Source organism: Pistacia vera, unplaced genomic scaffold (genome assembly GCF_008641045.1).
Source record: "Pistacia vera cultivar Batoury unplaced genomic scaffold, PisVer_v2 Contig171, whole genome shotgun sequence".
In the NCBI taxonomy this organism is placed as follows: domain Eukaryota; kingdom Viridiplantae; phylum Streptophyta; class Magnoliopsida; order Sapindales; family Anacardiaceae; genus Pistacia; species Pistacia vera.
The window spans coordinates 383,554-402,377 of NW_022195801.1; the positions used below are offsets into that span (position 1 = coordinate 383,554).

The 18,824-nt window shown below is 36.1% G+C and overlaps 3 protein-coding genes across 3 annotated transcripts; 2 read left to right on the forward strand and 1 right to left on the reverse strand.

Annotated features, from left to right (window-relative positions):
• Positions 1-948: 948 nt before the first annotated feature.
• LOC116125766 (ion channel CASTOR-like) lies at positions 949-8,121 on the reverse strand. Its single transcript, XM_031411482.1, is given in 17 exon segments — positions 949-1,587; positions 1,667-1,933; positions 2,254-2,346; positions 2,551-2,745; positions 3,146-3,244; positions 4,156-4,404; positions 4,574-4,777; positions 4,862-4,921; positions 5,288-5,470; positions 6,426-6,442; positions 6,445-6,474; positions 6,477-6,554; positions 6,557-6,877; positions 6,880-6,995; positions 6,997-7,019; positions 7,445-7,516; positions 7,627-8,121. Coding segments are annotated over 17 exon segments (2,646 nt in total). The 5' UTR covers positions 8,047-8,121; the 3' UTR covers positions 949-1,368.
• Positions 8,122-9,057: 936 nt separating this feature from the next.
• Positions 9,058-12,074, forward strand: LOC116125761 (U5 small nuclear ribonucleoprotein 40 kDa protein). Its single transcript, XM_031411475.1, has 2 exons — positions 9,058-9,179; positions 10,737-12,074. Exon 2 carries the CDS (start codon positions 10,784-10,786, stop codon positions 11,825-11,827), a length of 1,044 nt encoding a protein of 347 aa, XP_031267335.1. The 5' UTR covers positions 9,058-9,179; positions 10,737-10,783; the 3' UTR covers positions 11,828-12,074.
• A 2,126-nt stretch (positions 12,075-14,200) lies between these two features.
• Positions 14,201-17,393, forward strand: LOC116125794 (beta-hexosaminidase 2-like). Its single transcript, XM_031411507.1, has 3 exons — positions 14,201-14,494; positions 14,795-15,287; positions 16,263-17,393. Exons 1-3 carry the CDS (start codon positions 14,201-14,203, stop codon positions 17,207-17,209), a joined length of 1,734 nt encoding a protein of 577 aa, XP_031267367.1. The 3' UTR covers positions 17,210-17,393.
• The last annotated feature ends 1,431 nt before the right edge of the window (positions 17,394-18,824 follow it).

Consider the following 18,824-nt stretch of genomic DNA (forward strand, 5'->3'; position numbering starts at 1 on the left):
GTTCGTGTAATTGCCAAATGCTTGCAACTTACTGTTGACAGGAATGAAGAGTTGGACCTTTGTTTTGTCATCGGATTGACGCTCGGCGGTTCTCACTGGCGCCGCGGATTGGCGATTTTGCCGTATAAAACTTCGACGAAACTAAATTTACAGATTCCGAACATAATTGACTAGTGGCTTCAAACTCAAGTTCCCAGAAAGTTGCCATTTCTTCGGGAACTGAGATTGAAGGGAGGCTGCATGTTGGAAACTTTGAACATTTCTTCGTCGATGCTGAAATGTTTGTGGTTGGTTAAATGTCATCGTTTAAAGGAGATTAAGCTTGAGACTTCCGTCTCTGGAATGGTTTGTGTTCGTGGGTTGTAATGTTAATTTCTTTCTCGTTGACTATATTTACTGCCGATTGGAGTCATCTCCCTTCAGTCATGGCAATGACTTTCAAGTCAGTGTTAACTGCGTTGACACTCAACCCGCCATGGAAGAATTCTTGATGCTCCATCCATCACTGTTAACTTACCATTTAGAGATTTTAATATATTATTTGAGAATTCCTGAAGAATGGAGAGGCCTTCGTCCTTCACTGGTTAGTGCTAAAGGATTGGCATTGGATGTAACTGTCAAACAATCCACTTTCAAAGAATTCGTGGCTTTCCATGTTTCTCTGATTGTTTACACATGATATCAAACAACGACAATCAATCCATAGAGGTATTAATTAATAGTAATTACTTTTCTAATTTCTATACAACTCACTGATTAGTTTTCTAACCATCTAACTCAAATTAATTACAGTATTTACGTGATGAGATTTGGCACAGAGAAACACATTTAACTGGTTTCATATTGCATTAATTCTTAATTTGGTGATCATATGAATTAATTTGACACAATTTTTCAAGGAAATCAGAACCACAGATACCAACCCATGCTAGAATATAGTAATCCTGTCTCACACCCCTCACACATGCCACCTGCACAGGCTTACTTTGCAACCTCACAGTCTGCATATCCTTCATTTTATACAAACCAGCCATCAAGATCTCAAACACAAATGTTTCCGGACCATTCTACTCAAATTAAACTTCAGTCCAATACACCTAACCTATATTCAAGATTTGTAATACAACAAGATCAATCTATATTCACAATACGAACAAAAAAAAGGCAGCCATTCAGTAATCGGAAAGGAGCCGTGTTTCAATGCTTTTGAGATCGATTTCTAGTGTAAGTGATCGGGAAGGTGGTGCTCGTTGTTTGGATTAAATTCAGTCAGATCGAGATGGTGATGTTCGTTCTTTTGATCAGTGCAGGATGTTCGAGATTTCACCAGTTGCAGAAGGATATTCTTCCTTTTCCAGGAATGAGGGATTATTCCTTCTCTGCAATTACCACAAAGACATCCTTCAGAGACCATCTCTTTGTCTCATTTTTGGAAGGTGGATTGATGACAGCTCTCTCGGCATTAGCCAAGCGATAACCAATAAGGATCTCTCTCCTCTTTCGAGCTCGTAATAATATTTCAAAGAAACTCAATTCCTCACCTTCGCGGAGGTAGAGATCTGCTTGCCTTATTTGTAACTCATTTCCCTGTTAAATCCAAAACAACGTATTAGTTACTCAGAGGCTAAGATCAATCTTTAGTAGTTCATCGGAGGGGAAAGACTACCTCTTCTGCAAACAGCTCTTCCAAGACATCATTTATCTGTCGATCCTCCGCAACCATGGCTAACGCCATGCTGACAAGTTCATTTGACAAAACATAATCACTGATCTTTGACATGGATAATAAATTCTTAGTCCTAGGATCCAGAATTTCACTTATTATCACTGATTTATCAGAAGCTTGCTGCATCTCTCCAATCCAAGAACCTGGTGAGAAGTTACCTCTGTTAGCTTGGGTTACCATAGCCTCTCTACATGGAAGACGCTTAGCCTGCAAGGACCGGAATGATGGAAAAGAACAGCTCAATCTCATGGTCAGTATGCAAATATACCATCAAACATTGTCATATTCCATAAAGGATCTACTATTTATAATGAAAAATGTTCCTCCAAGTAGAAATATCAGGCAAAACCAATGTCTTGTGTTAGAAGAAGCAGATATGTGAAATGGATAGTATTTGATTGACAATAATCATAGGAACTGGTTACTAAATTGACACAAGCAATCAGAAGACGGCAGCTAAGAATGACTTGAACACGTCAAAAGCTCTTTCTACTCATAATTTTCCTCATGGTCGTATTTCAACTTACCTGAATATCACGAATCAGAAGTAATGAGGCAAGAGATCTGGAATCTGCTTGAATGGCAGAATCTTCAACCGACTCATCAGCCAAAATTAGAATCTGTGAAACAAGATACCACATTGAAATATATTTAGTCTTAAGACTTGAAAATTTTCACTTCTAAGTATATGAAAATTTCTTAAAGCCTGCCGGCTGGAGAAACACACTTACTGAGTGAGCACCTAATTCATGATGATTATCAATTATAGTTTTCTTCCTATAACATATAATAATCATAAATACACCAGACATGATGCTACTCACCGAGTCAAACGATTCCAAGGGAAGGCTTTCCAAATGACGTCGTATAACAGCATTCCCCTCACGATTAACTAGTGTTATATTCTCCAACCTGCTGAGATCTAGACCACCATCAATAAGCTTCTTTTCCCTATCATTTTCAAGTACCTCATTGAACATCCAAAGTTCTGAACCAGGCGCTAGGAAGGCATCTAACACCTAAAACAACAGAAATGATTAAACAATACCATTACATCGTGCATACAAAATTGAGTTGTCTGTTTTGCGCCTAAATAGATGAACTGAAAGTTTCAGAATATTTGAAGACTTATTGCCAGTAAGAGCAAAACTGAGAAATGGTTTACTGGTGGCAGACAAATTCCAAAGTACCACCACTTTGTCTACATTCAAGATTGCACCCCAGAAGTCTTGGGAGCACAAATGTAGCTTCCTAGTAACTTTACCATAATCATATCTTCCATATCTCTTCGCCAGCCACAAAAAAGTATCCTTTCTGTAGACTGTGGAACAATAAAGTCCTTGGGCAGTTTTCCCCTCCTTACCTGCAGCATTAGGTGAAAAAGAGAAAGAATTAGGGGCTACAGCAGAAAGAACTTACCACAATCATATCATCAATGTCCCTCCTCCATCCACAAAGTAGAATCTTCTGTGGCTTTCTTGCTGGTCGGGCAATATGTATGAATGATGCTTCTTTGACCTGAATGATCAAATTGATTATACTTATGTAAGTTTTATGATTATGGTATGCCCCACTTAGTTAAATTCCATGGAAGGCATCATCCTAGCCGGCAAAACTAAAACTTTCTTTATACGAATGACTCCCCTAATTGTGATTCATTGTTTTGTTGATCCTTTCTTCTTCTTCTTTATCTTTTTTAACAAACTTTAGTTTTGAAGCCATATTTCCAATTACTTAGATATGTATCACATGTACAAAACTAGGTGACTCACAAAGAGAGAGAGAGATAAAGGGAGGGAAGGGGCAAATTAATCAATTGATAACTATTTTCAACTTGCACAATCTTTAAGCCAGGATATTGCTTTGGCCAGCAAATCAATGGCCTGGAACATCCACATTCCACAACATCTAGATGACAGGACCTTAGGTTCTACTACTTAAATATTTGACAATTCCTGTCCGACAAATACATCCCGCATTGAATTATTTTTAAACAAAATCATTTCTAACATGAACATGAGGAGGAAAATTATCTGTCAGAGTCTTAAAATGCATCTGCTTATGATTGGAATAACAAAATCAAATGAAATTCAAGCATCCCAATGCATAATATGATTGCTTCAGACAAAGCAAATATAACTAATGTCTTTAGAAAAAATGGTGAAATGCCTGATGAAATGGTGACAAGTAAATCAAGTCCATTCATAAATTACTTGCCAATTCACACAATAGTTTTCTTTCTTGCATTTATTTCTCTTTTAATTTAATCCTTCCATCTGCTTAAATGAAGTCTGATTTAGGTGAAGTGCAAGTCAAATCTCTTATCATGCACGTACCGTGTTTGACCATGCAATTGATGGAAAAAACAGGGCAGTGTAGACCAAGCAATTTATTGGAAATTTTTATTTTATAAAGGAAAATGAAAGCACCGTAGGCAATGCTGCTGGAGCATAGCTGTCATCATCTACAGCAATGACAAGAACTTCATCACCTTCTTGCAGCATGTATGAGTCATCAGGATTCAGAATAATCTTACCACCACAGTATGCAACCTTGACTCCACAAGGTATAGCATCAGGAAAACTGATCAAAACATCCTCAAATGACATGCCATCCAACATCGGCCATCTTTTTTTGTAGAACTTACAATTTTCAGACCCAAGAATATCTTCCCAGATCTGTCACATCCAGTCCATGAGCAAAAAACAACTGAATGACAATTGCATAATGTAACAGTAATAAGCAATAAAAAGAATGAACCATAAAAATTAATTTTTCCACTGACATAAAGACAATGCCACCAAACTTAATATGAAGACCATAGTGCCTAAAATCGCAAAAATGAACCTGTGCAAGTCCAGGCTGCCGAGCACATTGAATCATCAAGCGCCCAATGACATCATGAGCTACAACGGTTTCAACAAGTTCTCCTCCAACAAGTTTAACTAGGACCTCATTGTCAAGATCACTTAGTTCTACCACAATGTGCCCTCTCAACCCTTCTTTTACTCCTGTTAGACTTAAGACTGTTCTTAGAGCACGAGCATCACTCTGTAAGACCGTGAATGAATTAACAGTGATCAATATTATGAATATCAAAGATGAGGCACATTAAATATCTTCACTCAAGTAGACCTGATCAGCATTTCCATCTTCAGCCAGGACAATTATGGCACGAGCCTTGGAGACAGATACCTGAGAACATTCATATTAGCAAAACAGATAAAAGTACATGGTTTTCAGCATCACCTAACCATCATCCATTATAGATTAGATAATTAGTTGAACCAGGTTAAATGACTGCAAATGCTAGCCACAAAAACTGCTTAGAAGAACCAAACTCAACTCAGAAGTAAGCAAATTAGATGCAAAATCCAAGTCCTGGAAAACCCTTGTTTCCTTCTAATTCAATTTTATTTTTCTTGAAACAGCTTCTTGGACAATCATAAAATTGTGTCCAACAAATGGCGTCTCCTTAGAGAAGTAGAGAACAGGATTTTAAAAATCTATAAAGAGAAAATAACAATTATGACATGAACCAAGAAAAGAAAGTATGCACACCTTTTTAAGGTCAGCCAGAATAAGAGGGCTACCACTTCTGCATATTACAGATGTCCCTTTGAAATCAAACTCCATTTTCGCAATGTCAAGTTCCATCTCCTCTTTGCCACGTTCAGCCATCACCACAACCACAACTCCACCCAAGCCCTCATTGGCTATTGCTAGTTGATTCAGTAGTGATCCCTGATTTCACCACAAAATAATTGGTGAGCAGGAAAATGATTAACCAAGCGGACACAATCTCCAATCATGGAATGTGGAGCATATAACTTGAAAATCTGATGCAGGATTTGATAGCCAAATCAAACACTAAGTTGACAAATATAAAAATTACATACCAGAGTAACTAAAAAGAAAAAAAAAGCAATAGAATATTTTAGGGATTGTTTGATTTGAAATCTGGAAATAATTCTTCCTCGAAAACAAGGGATACATAAAAGTTAAGAAAATACGTTTAGTTGAAAGTTTTAAAAACGACTCTCAAATAAAATCCTAAGAAGTAGTTAAAATCTTAAACAAATCAATTATTTATTTATTTTCGCTGTTCTTTTGTAATTGATTCCATGTTAATTTAAAACTTGAAGTGTATCATAATTTTCAAATAATTGTACATGAATAGTGTACCAAATAGCCCTCTTATTCATCTCGAGATCAGTCTTTATATTATATGATAGACTTTCCAGTACATAATAATCAAAATAAAATACACGACCCTTAATACGATTTATTCTTCTAATATGTACCATCTAATTTTTCAAAAAATCAGTGCTTTCATCCATTTTTATTGTTTCATCCCTTTTGAGAGGAAGGGTTGGGTTGGAAGAAGCAGCTATAAAGTGGGTTTACATGTGGACTCCATAATATGAAATTCCCATTTATAATGTTGAACATTATGTACCCTAAAATGCATTGGCTAGTCCTGATTTTTCTTTGGTCTGAAATATAAGAACACAGAATTCAAATCCATGCCTCCAGTTAAGGCAGAATCATATCGAATAAGCAACAAATTTACTGATTAAAGATGAATAAATTTAAGATATCGAGCCATATACTTGATAAAATAAAATAAATAAAAAATGCAAAAATTAAGCACAAGAAAAAAAGTTTCGCATGGACAGTCTCTGTGTATGAACTTTACCAGTTTATCACTCCAACAAGAATTAGGGTGTGATTTCGCTCAACTACCCACTTCTTCCTTTCCTTAGTGAGTCAAACTTCTCAGAAATTGCATCAGAAACAAGTCCAAGCATCATCGCGAATATAAGCATCCACCAAAACTAATGGAAACGGAAACTAGCCTTGGACCAATCCCTTCAGAGTTTGCATGGTTGCCCGAATCAGCAACGTATGTCCAGGATAACCAAAGGCAATCTGCTAAGCCATCATCGGTCACACCATAGAGTGCCAAACCCCCAAGACAAATAAGAAGTAGTGTTGCAAGCAACAATGCCAATGGCTTCGCATATGGATGGACTGATAAAAATATGTCCACCTGGTATGCAAGCTGCTTATTAGAACTTCTTCTGAAATATTTCTGATGACTTGATCTAGAGACATAATCAATGTACTTCAAAATAAGAACCGGGATTGTAAAAGTGTCAGCGAGAAAATTAGAGCCAGATTTTTAAGCCTTTGCTAGGTGTTCATCACTTCCTCTGATATGGAGCTAATGACATGGATAGAATCCAACAATTGCAAGCTCGTAACTAATGTTCAGTTTTGAGACCTGTTCCTGCAAATGCAAAGCAAGCACCATGATAGATGACAACAAAACATATCATTTTCAGTTTTAAACAATTAATTTAATCGCTCAACTATAAAAGCCGAAAAAATCTTATTTATATCTTGTAGATTAAACCATGATTCACAGAAAAGCTTAATCAATGGTGAAAATGCTGTTTGGTCGATCTAAAGATAAATTTTCGCTTTTGAAAACAAAAGAAACAATAATTGTTACATTTAAATCAAAGTACCATTGTTGAAATAGCAAAAGCAAAACTTTATCATTGCTTTCAAAAGCAGAATTTTTACTTTCTTAAATGTAGTGGCAAAATTCATGAAACGTTGCACAACTAAATTAACCGCCATAACTTTGATTAATAAATTCAACCAAATTTAAAATTTAACAATTAACAAAAATAAATAAATAAAATATACCTGCAATTCATTTATTTGGTTATGTAAGTAGAAATTCTTGTGCACCAAAGAACTAAAAGCTGTGAGCACAACCTGCAATTATTTCAAACAATACTAATTCAACCTAAAATTTTCGTCTTTCAAACAAAATTAAAAGAAAGCCCAAAACTTTCAAGAATTTTACACACAGAAGCCACACCTACCGCTAAGCAAATCGCCATCTGCCATCGGACCTTGACCCGTTGACCCGAAAACCCAACATTCTTCTCGCCGGTTTTTTCGCCCGAAATGCCGGCATTTCGGTCCGATTCGGCGCCGATTTCTTCGAGCTTCGGCGGCTGCTCCGCGCGGCGCGTGGAGTACAACGCTCTTTTTCTAACCCCTGCATAGTTGGAGTCTCTTAAGGAGGAGTTGGAGGACGAAACAGAGCGAAACGACGGTGTTCTGGGGGGTTTCGAATCGGGCTGACGTGGCTGGGACAGTCTAGTATTCGTGGAGAACCGACGAGGGTGTTTTTGGTATTTCGGCGTGGACTGATGAGAGGAGTGAACAAAGGAGTGTGAAGGGAAGAACCAATCGCGGCTGCTTGAGGAAGAAGGGGGAGGCTCTGGATCGAGGGACATGATTTGAATTTTTGAAATGTGTTGGGGTATTTTAAATAGCGTAAAACTTTAGGGTTCTGTGAGATTAACTTTTTTGAATTTGATTACCAAGTTTGGAGAGTATTTAAGGGCTTGTTTGGATGGTTTATGTTATGTAATTATTAATTAATTAGAGTAATAATTAATAATTAAGAGTTGTTGATTGAAAGTGAAACCCATATATTTTTAATTATGCATTGACCCAAAAACAAAAGAATAAATGAAAGAACAAAATGATTAAAAAAATTTGGGAATTAAGGTTTAGCCTAATTCTTGTGTATAATCTATAGTGAAAGGAAAATTTTAAGATATTTTTGTTCTAGAGGAAGTCTTTTTCTATACCAAGTCCATCGTTCACAATTTTGTTATTAGGTTTTCCACGTCCTCTGGTAGAAACTAAGCCTAAACTATTATGTTATCATCGTGCACAATTTTTCTATTAGTTTCCCACGTCATCTTGTGGAAACTAAGCGTAAACTAGTTTGTTTTCATCTTGTATGATTTTGCTATTAAGCTTCTCACATCCTCCTGTGAGAACTAAGGCTAAACTATTATGTTTTCATCTTGCACGATTTTGCTATTTGGCTTCCCACATCCTATAGTTAAAACGAGACCTAAACCATTATGTTTTTCATCTTATGCGATTTTGCTATTTGGCTTCCCACATCCTATAGCTAAAACGAGACTTAAACTATTATGTTTTTCATCTTACGCGATTTTGCTAATAAAAAGACATTAAAGTCGATTGTTTTGAATATCAACTAAACAATTTTTAAAGCATTAAATTGCGTTCGAATGAATGCAAATAATTTATATCATATGTTTGAGCTAAAAGTTGTGTAACAATAGCTTTGACACTTAAGTTAGTTAACTAAATTGAGATGTCTTAATGGTAAAGGATGTTAAAGTCAAATTTTGAAACTAAGTGGATAATTGATATTTCACAGACCTCCAGGGGAAATTGAAGATATTTTCCCTTGGAGGTTCCATTATCGTAAACGACGTCGTTTTCCTATACAACTGAACTAAAGCGTCAAGGAAATTTCGACAGTGGTGTATTTGCAGTTTTGCACGATCTCATTCACAAAGAACCCTCTAGGGTTTACCAGAACCAGGTATTTTCTCTCTTCCATTACCTCTTTGTGCCTTAAAAATTCATTGAATTGCAGTAAGTGTAGTGAAAATGAAGCTTAATGAACGAATAAAATAGAGAGAACTGGACTGGAAATTGTGGGTCAGTAGCAAGAGCTTTTGTTAACTTTGAATTGCACGTTTTAGAGATTCCTGTGCTTATTTTTTGAACTCTTCCGATTGAAATGTTTGGTTTTGTTTTATTAGAGTTTCTTTAGGTGCCCATTTGATTGGTGGAGAAATTATTTTAGAAATTAGGGTTTTCATGCCTAATTTGTGCGCAAATGTGTGTTTTTTTTTTTTTTTCTTACTTTCTAAATTAGGGTAGTTAGTTCATTGACAATGAAGCTTAAAGAATGAAAAAAAAAAAATGATTGAAAATTGTGGATTAGTACCAAAGCTTTTGTTAACATTGAATTGCTAGTTGTACAGATTCTTGTAGCTTAGTTTTTTAATTTCACTGATGCAAAAGCTTTGTTTTGGTTTCATTTTATGTTTTATCGTTACCCATTTGGTTAGGGAAAGAATTATTTGAGAAATTAGGGTTTTTTTTTTTCATGCCTAATAGATGCAGAAATGTGGGTTAATTTGATGTTAGTGACACTCAGGGTTGGTTGTAGTTTCTGTTGTGAATTCAAGTTTTGTTCTGATATGAATCTGATTAGTTTTCTTTTTTCTTGTTCTATCTGAGTCAACATAGCTGTTGGTTTTGATTGTATACTAGTTAATAATTAGATGTGCAATGTAACTTGTACTTCGGCTACCTAATGTAGATTTTGGTTTCAGTTTAATGTGCATTTAATGGTTTTTTTTTTTTTTTTTTTTTTTTTTATTTTTGTGTTTTTTTTTTTTCTTCTTTTGGTTTTAGGTATCTTGTCCACATCAACACACGATTTGCTTAGCCTCTTTGTGAAAATAATTGTAGCCTGCAACATGTAAAGATTATATCACATCTCTTTTGCATTTCATGACTGCATAATTTGATGTTCCGATTCCACTTTGGATTTTGTTTAATGTTTATTCTGGTATTGAGGTAGGAATTTATGTAAATTGTTTATGCCACCATATAAAAGATGCTAGATTGAATAGCAAATGATATATGTGTGAAACAAGTTATGATGAGTGTCCATAACTAGATTTTTGGGGAGCTGGAATGCCTAATGGACAATATTGAGGTTTCAGCATTTGTACCTCAAGTGATTTGTGTAGTTTCAAAACTTAAAATTGTTACTGGTGTGTAGATGATATGAGTGACTCTGACTTTTGTTAGTGTCAGATGTAGTTAGATGGTTCCATAATGCTTGATTCCCAAATGCTTGTTGGTTTCTTTAAGTCCATATTTCCTTAATCATGAATCGAGTTTTCATGGTAATTAAGCTAACTTTTTAAGTTCAAAGAGGACAAAGATAGGGGATTGTCCTGGGATGTATTTATGAATCTGCTTTGCAAAGTCTTGACTTAAAGATATTTGGCGTGTGTAATCTCTTCTTTATTGTTTAATTATTTTGGCTAATTTCTTTCACGGTTCTTCTGTATTGTAGATCATTGTAGTGAGCCTTTACTGTTGGGACATCAAGCAGAGGGAAAGATGGAAGTTGTTACACCTCCAAGAGAGAATGAAAATGCTTTGTCTACGGTTGGTCCGAGGCCAATGGAGTGGTCTACTGTTCCTTATAATCCTTCCCAAGCACCAGGGCCAAATGGGAAACAACGGACATCAAGTTTGGAATCGCCAATCATGTTGTTGACTGGTCACCAGAGTGCTGTATATACAGTGAAGTTCAATCCTGCTGGAACAGTCATTGCTTCTGGTTCCCATGACAGAGACATCTTCCTTTGGTATGTGCATGGAGATTGCAAAAATTTCATGGTTCTTAGAGGACACAAGAATGCAATTCTGGATCTTCACTGGACAACTGATGGGTCCCAGATAATATCAGCCAGCCCTGACAAAACTTTGAGGGCATGGGATGTTGAAACAGGGAAACAAGTTAAAAAGATGGCAGAACATAACTCTTTTGTGAATTCTTGTTGCCCTTCTCGGAGAGGACCACCTCTTGTTGTTAGTGGATCTGATGATGGAACTGCTAAACTGTGGGATATGCGTCAGAGAGGTGCTATCCAAACATTTCCAGATAAATACCAAATCACAGCTGTCAGTTTCTCTGATGCTTCCGATAAGATCTTCACTGGTGGCATTGACAATGATGTCAAGGTTTGGGACTTGCGTAAAGGTGAAGTAACCATGACGCTTCAAGGCCATCAAGATATGATAACAGGCATGAGTTTGAGTCCTGACGGTTCCTATCTCCTTACTAATGGCATGGACTGCAAGCTCTGCATATGGGATATGCGTCCATATGCGCCACAAAATCGCTGTGTGAAGATCTTGGAAGGGCACCAACACAACTTCGAAAAGAATTTGCTGAAATGTAGTTGGTCACCTGATGGAAGCAAGGTCACAGCTGGTAGTTCAGATAGGATGGTTTACATATGGGACACAACTTCACGGCGCATCTTGTATAAGCTCCCTGGCCATACTGGATCCGTCAATGAGTGTGTCTTCCATCCAAATGAACCCGTTATTGGATCGTGCAGTAGTGATAAACAGATTTATCTAGGAGAAATCTGAAGTAGGCATTTATCAACATCTCTCTGAATCGGTTTTACAGACTGTAATTACTTCATGGTTCTGGTCTTACCTTGTATACTACATGGTGGGCATTTTTCAAGAGTTTGTATTTTTCATGTAGTTTATCAGCTGAATTTGGAATCTTTAGAGACACTGTAACACATTTTGCTGAAATGCATTCCATATTTGAATTTTGGTCTCAGAATTTTTGAATTCAGGCTCACTTCTTATTCCTTCCGAAGAAAAAGATGTTATGGTGCTGTTTAGTTGGAACCTTTATACATGGATGAGCATTTTTATGCCATGCTCTTATTGAATGTTCATTTTGTTATAAAATTATGTATGTTTTTCTCTACTGCTTTCTCATACACAAAATAACAGGATTCTGCTCAAGTTGAAATTGGAAGATGTTGGCAATTTAGATAATTTCATTGTGTAATGAAGCTTACTTTCCTCTTATCACAGTCACAGTTACCAATTCTGGTAAGACTAGTCTATTAGGTAATGTTTTACATACTCTCTTGAGTCCTAAGTCTTAATCATTTTCGTTTAATGTCATCTAATTATGTGATGTTCTCATCAAATATAGTACTATCGTTAAATTGTCCGACGCATCTTTTGGTTGGTTTGAGAAACTTATACGGTAAATTAGAATTTGAGTATGTTCTCGTACCACTTGTCATTGATTGAATGTTAAATGATTTTATCAACTTTTATGCCTATAGATCTAGACGATATTCATGAAATATGAAGGGGAAACGAATACCATAAGATCCATTCACTCTTTTCTTTGATGGACGTTGAAACTTTATTTGAATTCAAATCATACTAAAGATATATTAGAAATCTAACAGATGATCTGAACTTTATCTGAGTTCGAATCTTACTGGTTGAACAAAGAAGATAATATTCATTTTTTCGACAAATGGTGGAAACTTCATAAAAGAAGACCTTTCTTTTGTCCCTTTCTATCTATCACTAAATAAAGAAATAATTAATCCATTATTTTATATACCTTAACCATGTCTTTCTTTTCAAGAATAAACTAAGAAACCAAGCTATACATGTGGCGGCGCCACATATATTTATTCTATACATTATTATTCTGAATCTCCATTGTCACAATAGTGTCAAAAGCTGCACTAAAATTCAGTCAAGTATGAGCTTTATTTTGTTCTGATTCCAAGTCTCAATGTTGAAGAGATGATGGTGACAGAGAGAAAGAACAACAGAGAAGAGAACCGGCCGGGCCTGCCAATTTAACATTGGGAAATCCGTTGAATGGTAGTGTGACATTTTACATGAAAGAGTGTTTGTTGGAGTATTCCATGTTCATATTATTGGCCACATAACATAACATCACTTTCTATTCTATATGTTCTTATTGTTTGGTTTGTATCTTCGTGTAAGCACATTTTATCCAAAACATAAATTGAGGGCATCGAAAGTTTATAACTGACTAAAACTTTCATTCGTCGATAACTAAATCTCACAATCTCGGACGTGACAGCTCATAAATGGATAGGTAAGACCAATAGTAAGTAGGCGAGATTCATTTGCGAATTGACCAATTACGAACTGTCACGTCAGAGATTGTGAGATTGGAGTGTGGACTTAACATTACTCTTATTTGAATAATGAGATTATATTTTTATCAGTTGTATTAATAGTTTTGATACAATACTTTTGAGACAATGTGCATAATTTTATTACTAATTATGTTAAATTTAATGAGAATTGAAATTTACCCAAGAAAATTAAAGTAAATCAATGCTATTTATTGGAGTATATATAAATCCTTCTTTCTTATGTAAGATTTTCATTTTTTATAAAATGGCCCAAAATTGCAGGCCTGAAATTAAAACTTCCAAGAGATTATAGAAGAAAAATAAAAGATAATTTAGATTCCATTTATATAATATTTGGGTACTTGGTTTTAGCAACAAAATTCCCACCATCACCAAACAAAATGCAAACTTCCAAACAAGTCAATAAGGGTAAATTCTTTTGTACCCTCGGGTTATTGAATATTAACATTTGCTTCCCATGATTCGGAACACGATCAACTAGTATTACTTCTTTTTTTCCATTAGTTTTTGCTGTTAACATTATTTATTTACTTAAAGTAATGCTCAAGTTACTTCTAAAAATTAAGGTTGTGGAAAATTTCCAACAAAAAAATTATGTTAAACCCAAAAATTTATGACCTAAGTGTAACTTTTTATAATCTAAGGGTGAAAAATGAATTTTACCCCAAGTAAATAAACAATGACTTGTAATTTGGACAGCACTGTGCACCATATAAGCACTTCTTTCTCAACTTAACAGTCTCACACCTAAAAAGCAAAAGCAGTTGAAAAGCGCTTTTGCAAAATGCCCAGAAGTGCTTTTCATTTCAAGCTCCAGCTGTTCATTACTTTCCTCACTTTCATACTTTCCCAATCTTCCTGTAGCTCTTGCCCCATCAATGTGTGGCCAAAACCAAGAACATTTTCATGGCCAAATCCTCAGGCCAATCCTCTCTCCCCAAGCTTCCAAATTATATCTCCAAGCCATTTCTATCTCTCCAAGGCCATCTCTCATTACTTGAACTTGATCAACACTGAGCACCATCTTCCCCTTGTGCGCCCTTTTGTCAACTTCTCCTCTTCGTCTCCTCCTCTCCGGGTAAGGGGTCCAGGATGGGCTTCTGCCCCTCCTGGACTGAATTTACATATATGATTTTTATTTTCTTTAAAGATTATTAATGGTGAAAAACTAGAATATCCCATTTTTTTGCTTTTGTTAAGGAAATTATTGTTTATTGATGAAGCTTTTTATTATTCTTATTGTGAATGTTAAAGAAGATTGTGGATATATAGAATTGAAATGTGATCAAATGTTTATTATTTTATTTATGGGGAAAATTTTATATTTTATTATTGTTTGATATTTGCCCCCACTGACTTTATTTTCTGGTAATTACAGGCTCTGCGTATCACTGTATATGACCTTGTTACACCACTGCAACATGGTGTTAATGAGACTTACACACTCACCATTCCTTCCAGTGGGGGCACCGCCAGTTTGGCAGCGCAGACGGCGTGGGGAGCCATCTGGGGACTCGAGACATTCTCGCAGCTGGTGTGGGGCAGCCCTTCGCGCGTGGCGGCGGGAGTTTTCATGTTGGACAAGCCACTGTTTCCACACAGAGGGCTGGTGCTTGACACCTCAAGAAATTACTATGGAGTTGAGGACATCAAGAGGACCATCATGGCAATGGGGGCAAATAAAATGAATGTGTTTCATTGGCACATCACTGACTCACATTCATTCCCTTTGGTGATTCCTTCTGAGCCTGAACTTTCTGCCAAGGGCTCTTATGGTTCTGAAATGGTGTATACTCCTGATGATGTGAAGGAGATTGTTGAATTTGGCCTGTCTCATGGTGTCAGGGTTGTCCCAGAAATCGACTCCCCAGGTGAGCTTCTTTTATGAACTCAATACAACAATAATGTTATCGGATCAGTAACAATTATGAGTTAGATTTGATATCATTCGTGTTTTCGTTGCAAGTTTGATGTTTAATGTTGCATTACTGGTGGGTTTTGGTAACCCTTGTTTTTTTTCATATTAAATTTGGAAATATGACTTGTTTGATTGATTAATATGACATTTTTCATATTATAACAAATCTGATAATGTTATCGAACTAGCAACGTTTAAGTCATATTTGATATTATTTGAGTTCTTGTACCAGTTTAATGTTTAATGTTGCATCACTGCTCGGTTTTGGTAACCCTTGTGTTTTTCCATGTTAAATTCACGGCGACATATGACTTGTTTGATTGATTTATATGACAATTTTTGTGTTTTACCTGATCTGATAATGTTATCAGACTAACAATGATTAAGTCATATTCGATATTATTTGTATTTTGTCACCAGTTTAATTTTTAATGTTGCACTACTGCCGGGTTCTGGTAACCCTTGTGTTTTTTCATGTTTAATTAGTAGGGAAATACGACTTGTTTGATTGATTAATATGACAATTATCAATGTTATAACTAATCTGATAAAATTATTGAACTAGGAGCGTTGACACAGGTATTGATCAGTAACAATTATAGGTCAGATTTGTTCTGTTAGCAGTTCGATGTTTAATGTTGCATAAGCAATATGATTTGACGGTTTCTAATCTGGAGCATTTCTTTTACTGCTGGGTTTTGCTAACCCTAGTGTTGTTTCATGCTAAATTCGTATTGAAATATGACTTTTTTGATTAATTAATATGATGATTTTCATGTTATATCTTATAACTAATCCGATAATGTTACTGGACTACGAGCGTTGACACAGGTATCGTTAAATGATTGTGAAATTGTTCTGAATATGAGAATTTTGTATTGGTATAGGTGTTTGATGAAATGACAATGGAATTGTTCTGTAATTTCAGGCCACACAGGATCATGGGCAGAAGCTTACCCAGAAATTGTTACATGTGCAAACATGTTTTGGTGGCCAGCAGGAAGTGACTCGGACAGGCTTGCAGCAGAGCCAGGAACTGGCCATCTAAACCCGTTGAATCCGAAGACTTACGAAGTTCTGAAAAATGTAATTGCTGATGTAGTCAAGCTATTCCCAGAACCATTCTACCACGGTGGAGCTGATGAGATCGTTCCCGGTTGCTGGAAAGCTGATCCCACCATCCAATCCTTCCTTTCGAATGGTGGAACGCTCAGTCAGGCCCTTGAAACATTCGTCAACTCGACCTTCCCTTTCATTGTGTCCCTCAACCGCACGGTGGTCTATTGGGAAGATGTTTTCTTGGATGACTTAATCAAGGTGAACTCCTCATGTCTTCCACCCGAGCATACAATCTTACAAACATGGAACAATGGCCCGAACAACACTAAAAAGCTCGTTGATGCTGGTTATAGAGTCATTGTTTCATCTGCAGAGTTCTATTATCTGGATTGTGGCCACGGCAGCTTTGTAGGAAATAACAGCCAGTATAATCAGCCTCCGGGTAGCGACCCAGGCAACGGGGGATCATGGTGTGGACCCTTTAAAACTTGGCAAACAATATATAATTACGATATAACATATGGATTAAGTGAGGAGGAAGCGAAGCTGGTGCTGGGAGGAGAAGTGGCATTGTGGTCAGAGCAGGCAGATCCAACAGTGCTGGATTCAAGGCTTTGGCCAAGGTCTTCTGCAATGGCTGAAGCATTGTGGTCAGGAAACAAGGATGAGAAAGGCGTGAAGAGGTATGCAGAGGCGACGGATCGTTTGAACGAGTGGCGGTACAGAATGGTAAGAAGAGGGATTGCAGCTGAACCAATTCAACCTCTTTGGTGTGTAAGAAATCCTGGAATGTGTAACACAGTTCATCCAATTTAGTTTACATATTCATATATATTTGCTTTTTGTGTGAGCTCTTTTTTTCACTTTATACCGTACTGAATTCTAATTGATTTTGCATGGAAGTTTGTCAATTATTCAAAGGAAGAAAAGTATGCGAAAGTTTCTCACTTGTTTTGTCACCTGTTTCAATTTTCAGAATCCAAGTTTCTTTTACAGTATGTACTCCATTTCTTTTGTATGCAATATAAAATCACTAGTTGAAACCAAAACTCTATTTATTAAGCTAAACTCTAAGTCTCTAACCCCGGGAGCAGCCTGCAGAAATCAATACAAATGCGAGTAGCATTAAGTTCTTGCATCCATGAATCCACCAGATTCTCTGTTGCATTACAAACTGCCATGTCTCGTTAAGTTTAATTGCAGCTTACAATGAAGTCCAAAGTCCTCAGTTACCACTTGCTTGACTGAAAAGTTTGTCTTTATTGAGCATTATTCTATAGCAGTCATCTGGGATAGTTCAGAAATCCATCGATATATCCACACATCGGGTCAAGTGCGAGTAGCATCATTTTTTTTTTTTTTGATTTTTTGGTATTTGGGAGTGTTTGGGTCAACTTACGCATACCTCAACTAGTTCTTCGGGGCCTTAAAGTTAATGGTCAAGTAAGTCTCCAGTGGCTCATGGAGATTTGAACTTAAAACCTCTTGATTAATACACTTGAGAGTTACAATCGAACCGTCAAACTATCTAGAGATAGTTTAGCATTGGGTTTTTTCTTCTTCCATTCATGATGTGCAAAATTCTCCATTGTTTCTGTACCACAAATTGCCATGTCCTTAACATATCAGCTCTATAGTTTAGAAGTTATTAGGTTGCAGTGCAGGCAGCTAGTCCAGTTTGTATTTGAAGCTTGCAATCTTGCATATTTTGATAGCTCACAAATGGCCTGCCACTTTGATCAAATCCCTCATCAAGCTAGCTCTAAACTCTACTCTCTGGAGATCATGAAGTCAGAAAACTTGTCACTCTGATTTTGGGGTTTGCTTCAGTACAACACTTTAACATGAAACTTGTCAATTCATGACATAAAACTTGTAAACCAAGAACGTAAAATTTATGATGTACACTTTTACATGGCTGTATTATAATTGCAACCCTTTGATCATGGGAGAAAAGAACCTTAAATTGATGAAATTTAGAAGAAAGGCAATTCTTATGCTATAATTCAGGACTATTATCAAGCCAAAGGCATTTTGCAAGTAAGAAGTTTGAGTAAAATTGGCGTATCATATTATTTGTATGCTTTATTTGAAAAACTTTTTCCGGAAAAAAGTTTAGTATAATGGAAATGATGTAATTTCACTTGTTTATAAAGGGTAAACTTGTAAATAATGCTACATTTGAACTCAATATAACATGGATTCAACGCAAAAAAAATGATTATAAAATAAAAATTGTAAAAGTGAATCCAATGTACGAGAATAAATCCGAAAAATAAAAGAAAAATGTCATGTTAGATTATATATGAAGTTTGTAAACGTAGCACTACTCTTGTAATTAACGTGTGTTACAGTGTTACTACATCAATTATTACATTAGTTTGCTCAAGGAGATATAAATTGAAGTAAAAGATACGTTCCCATCTAAGGT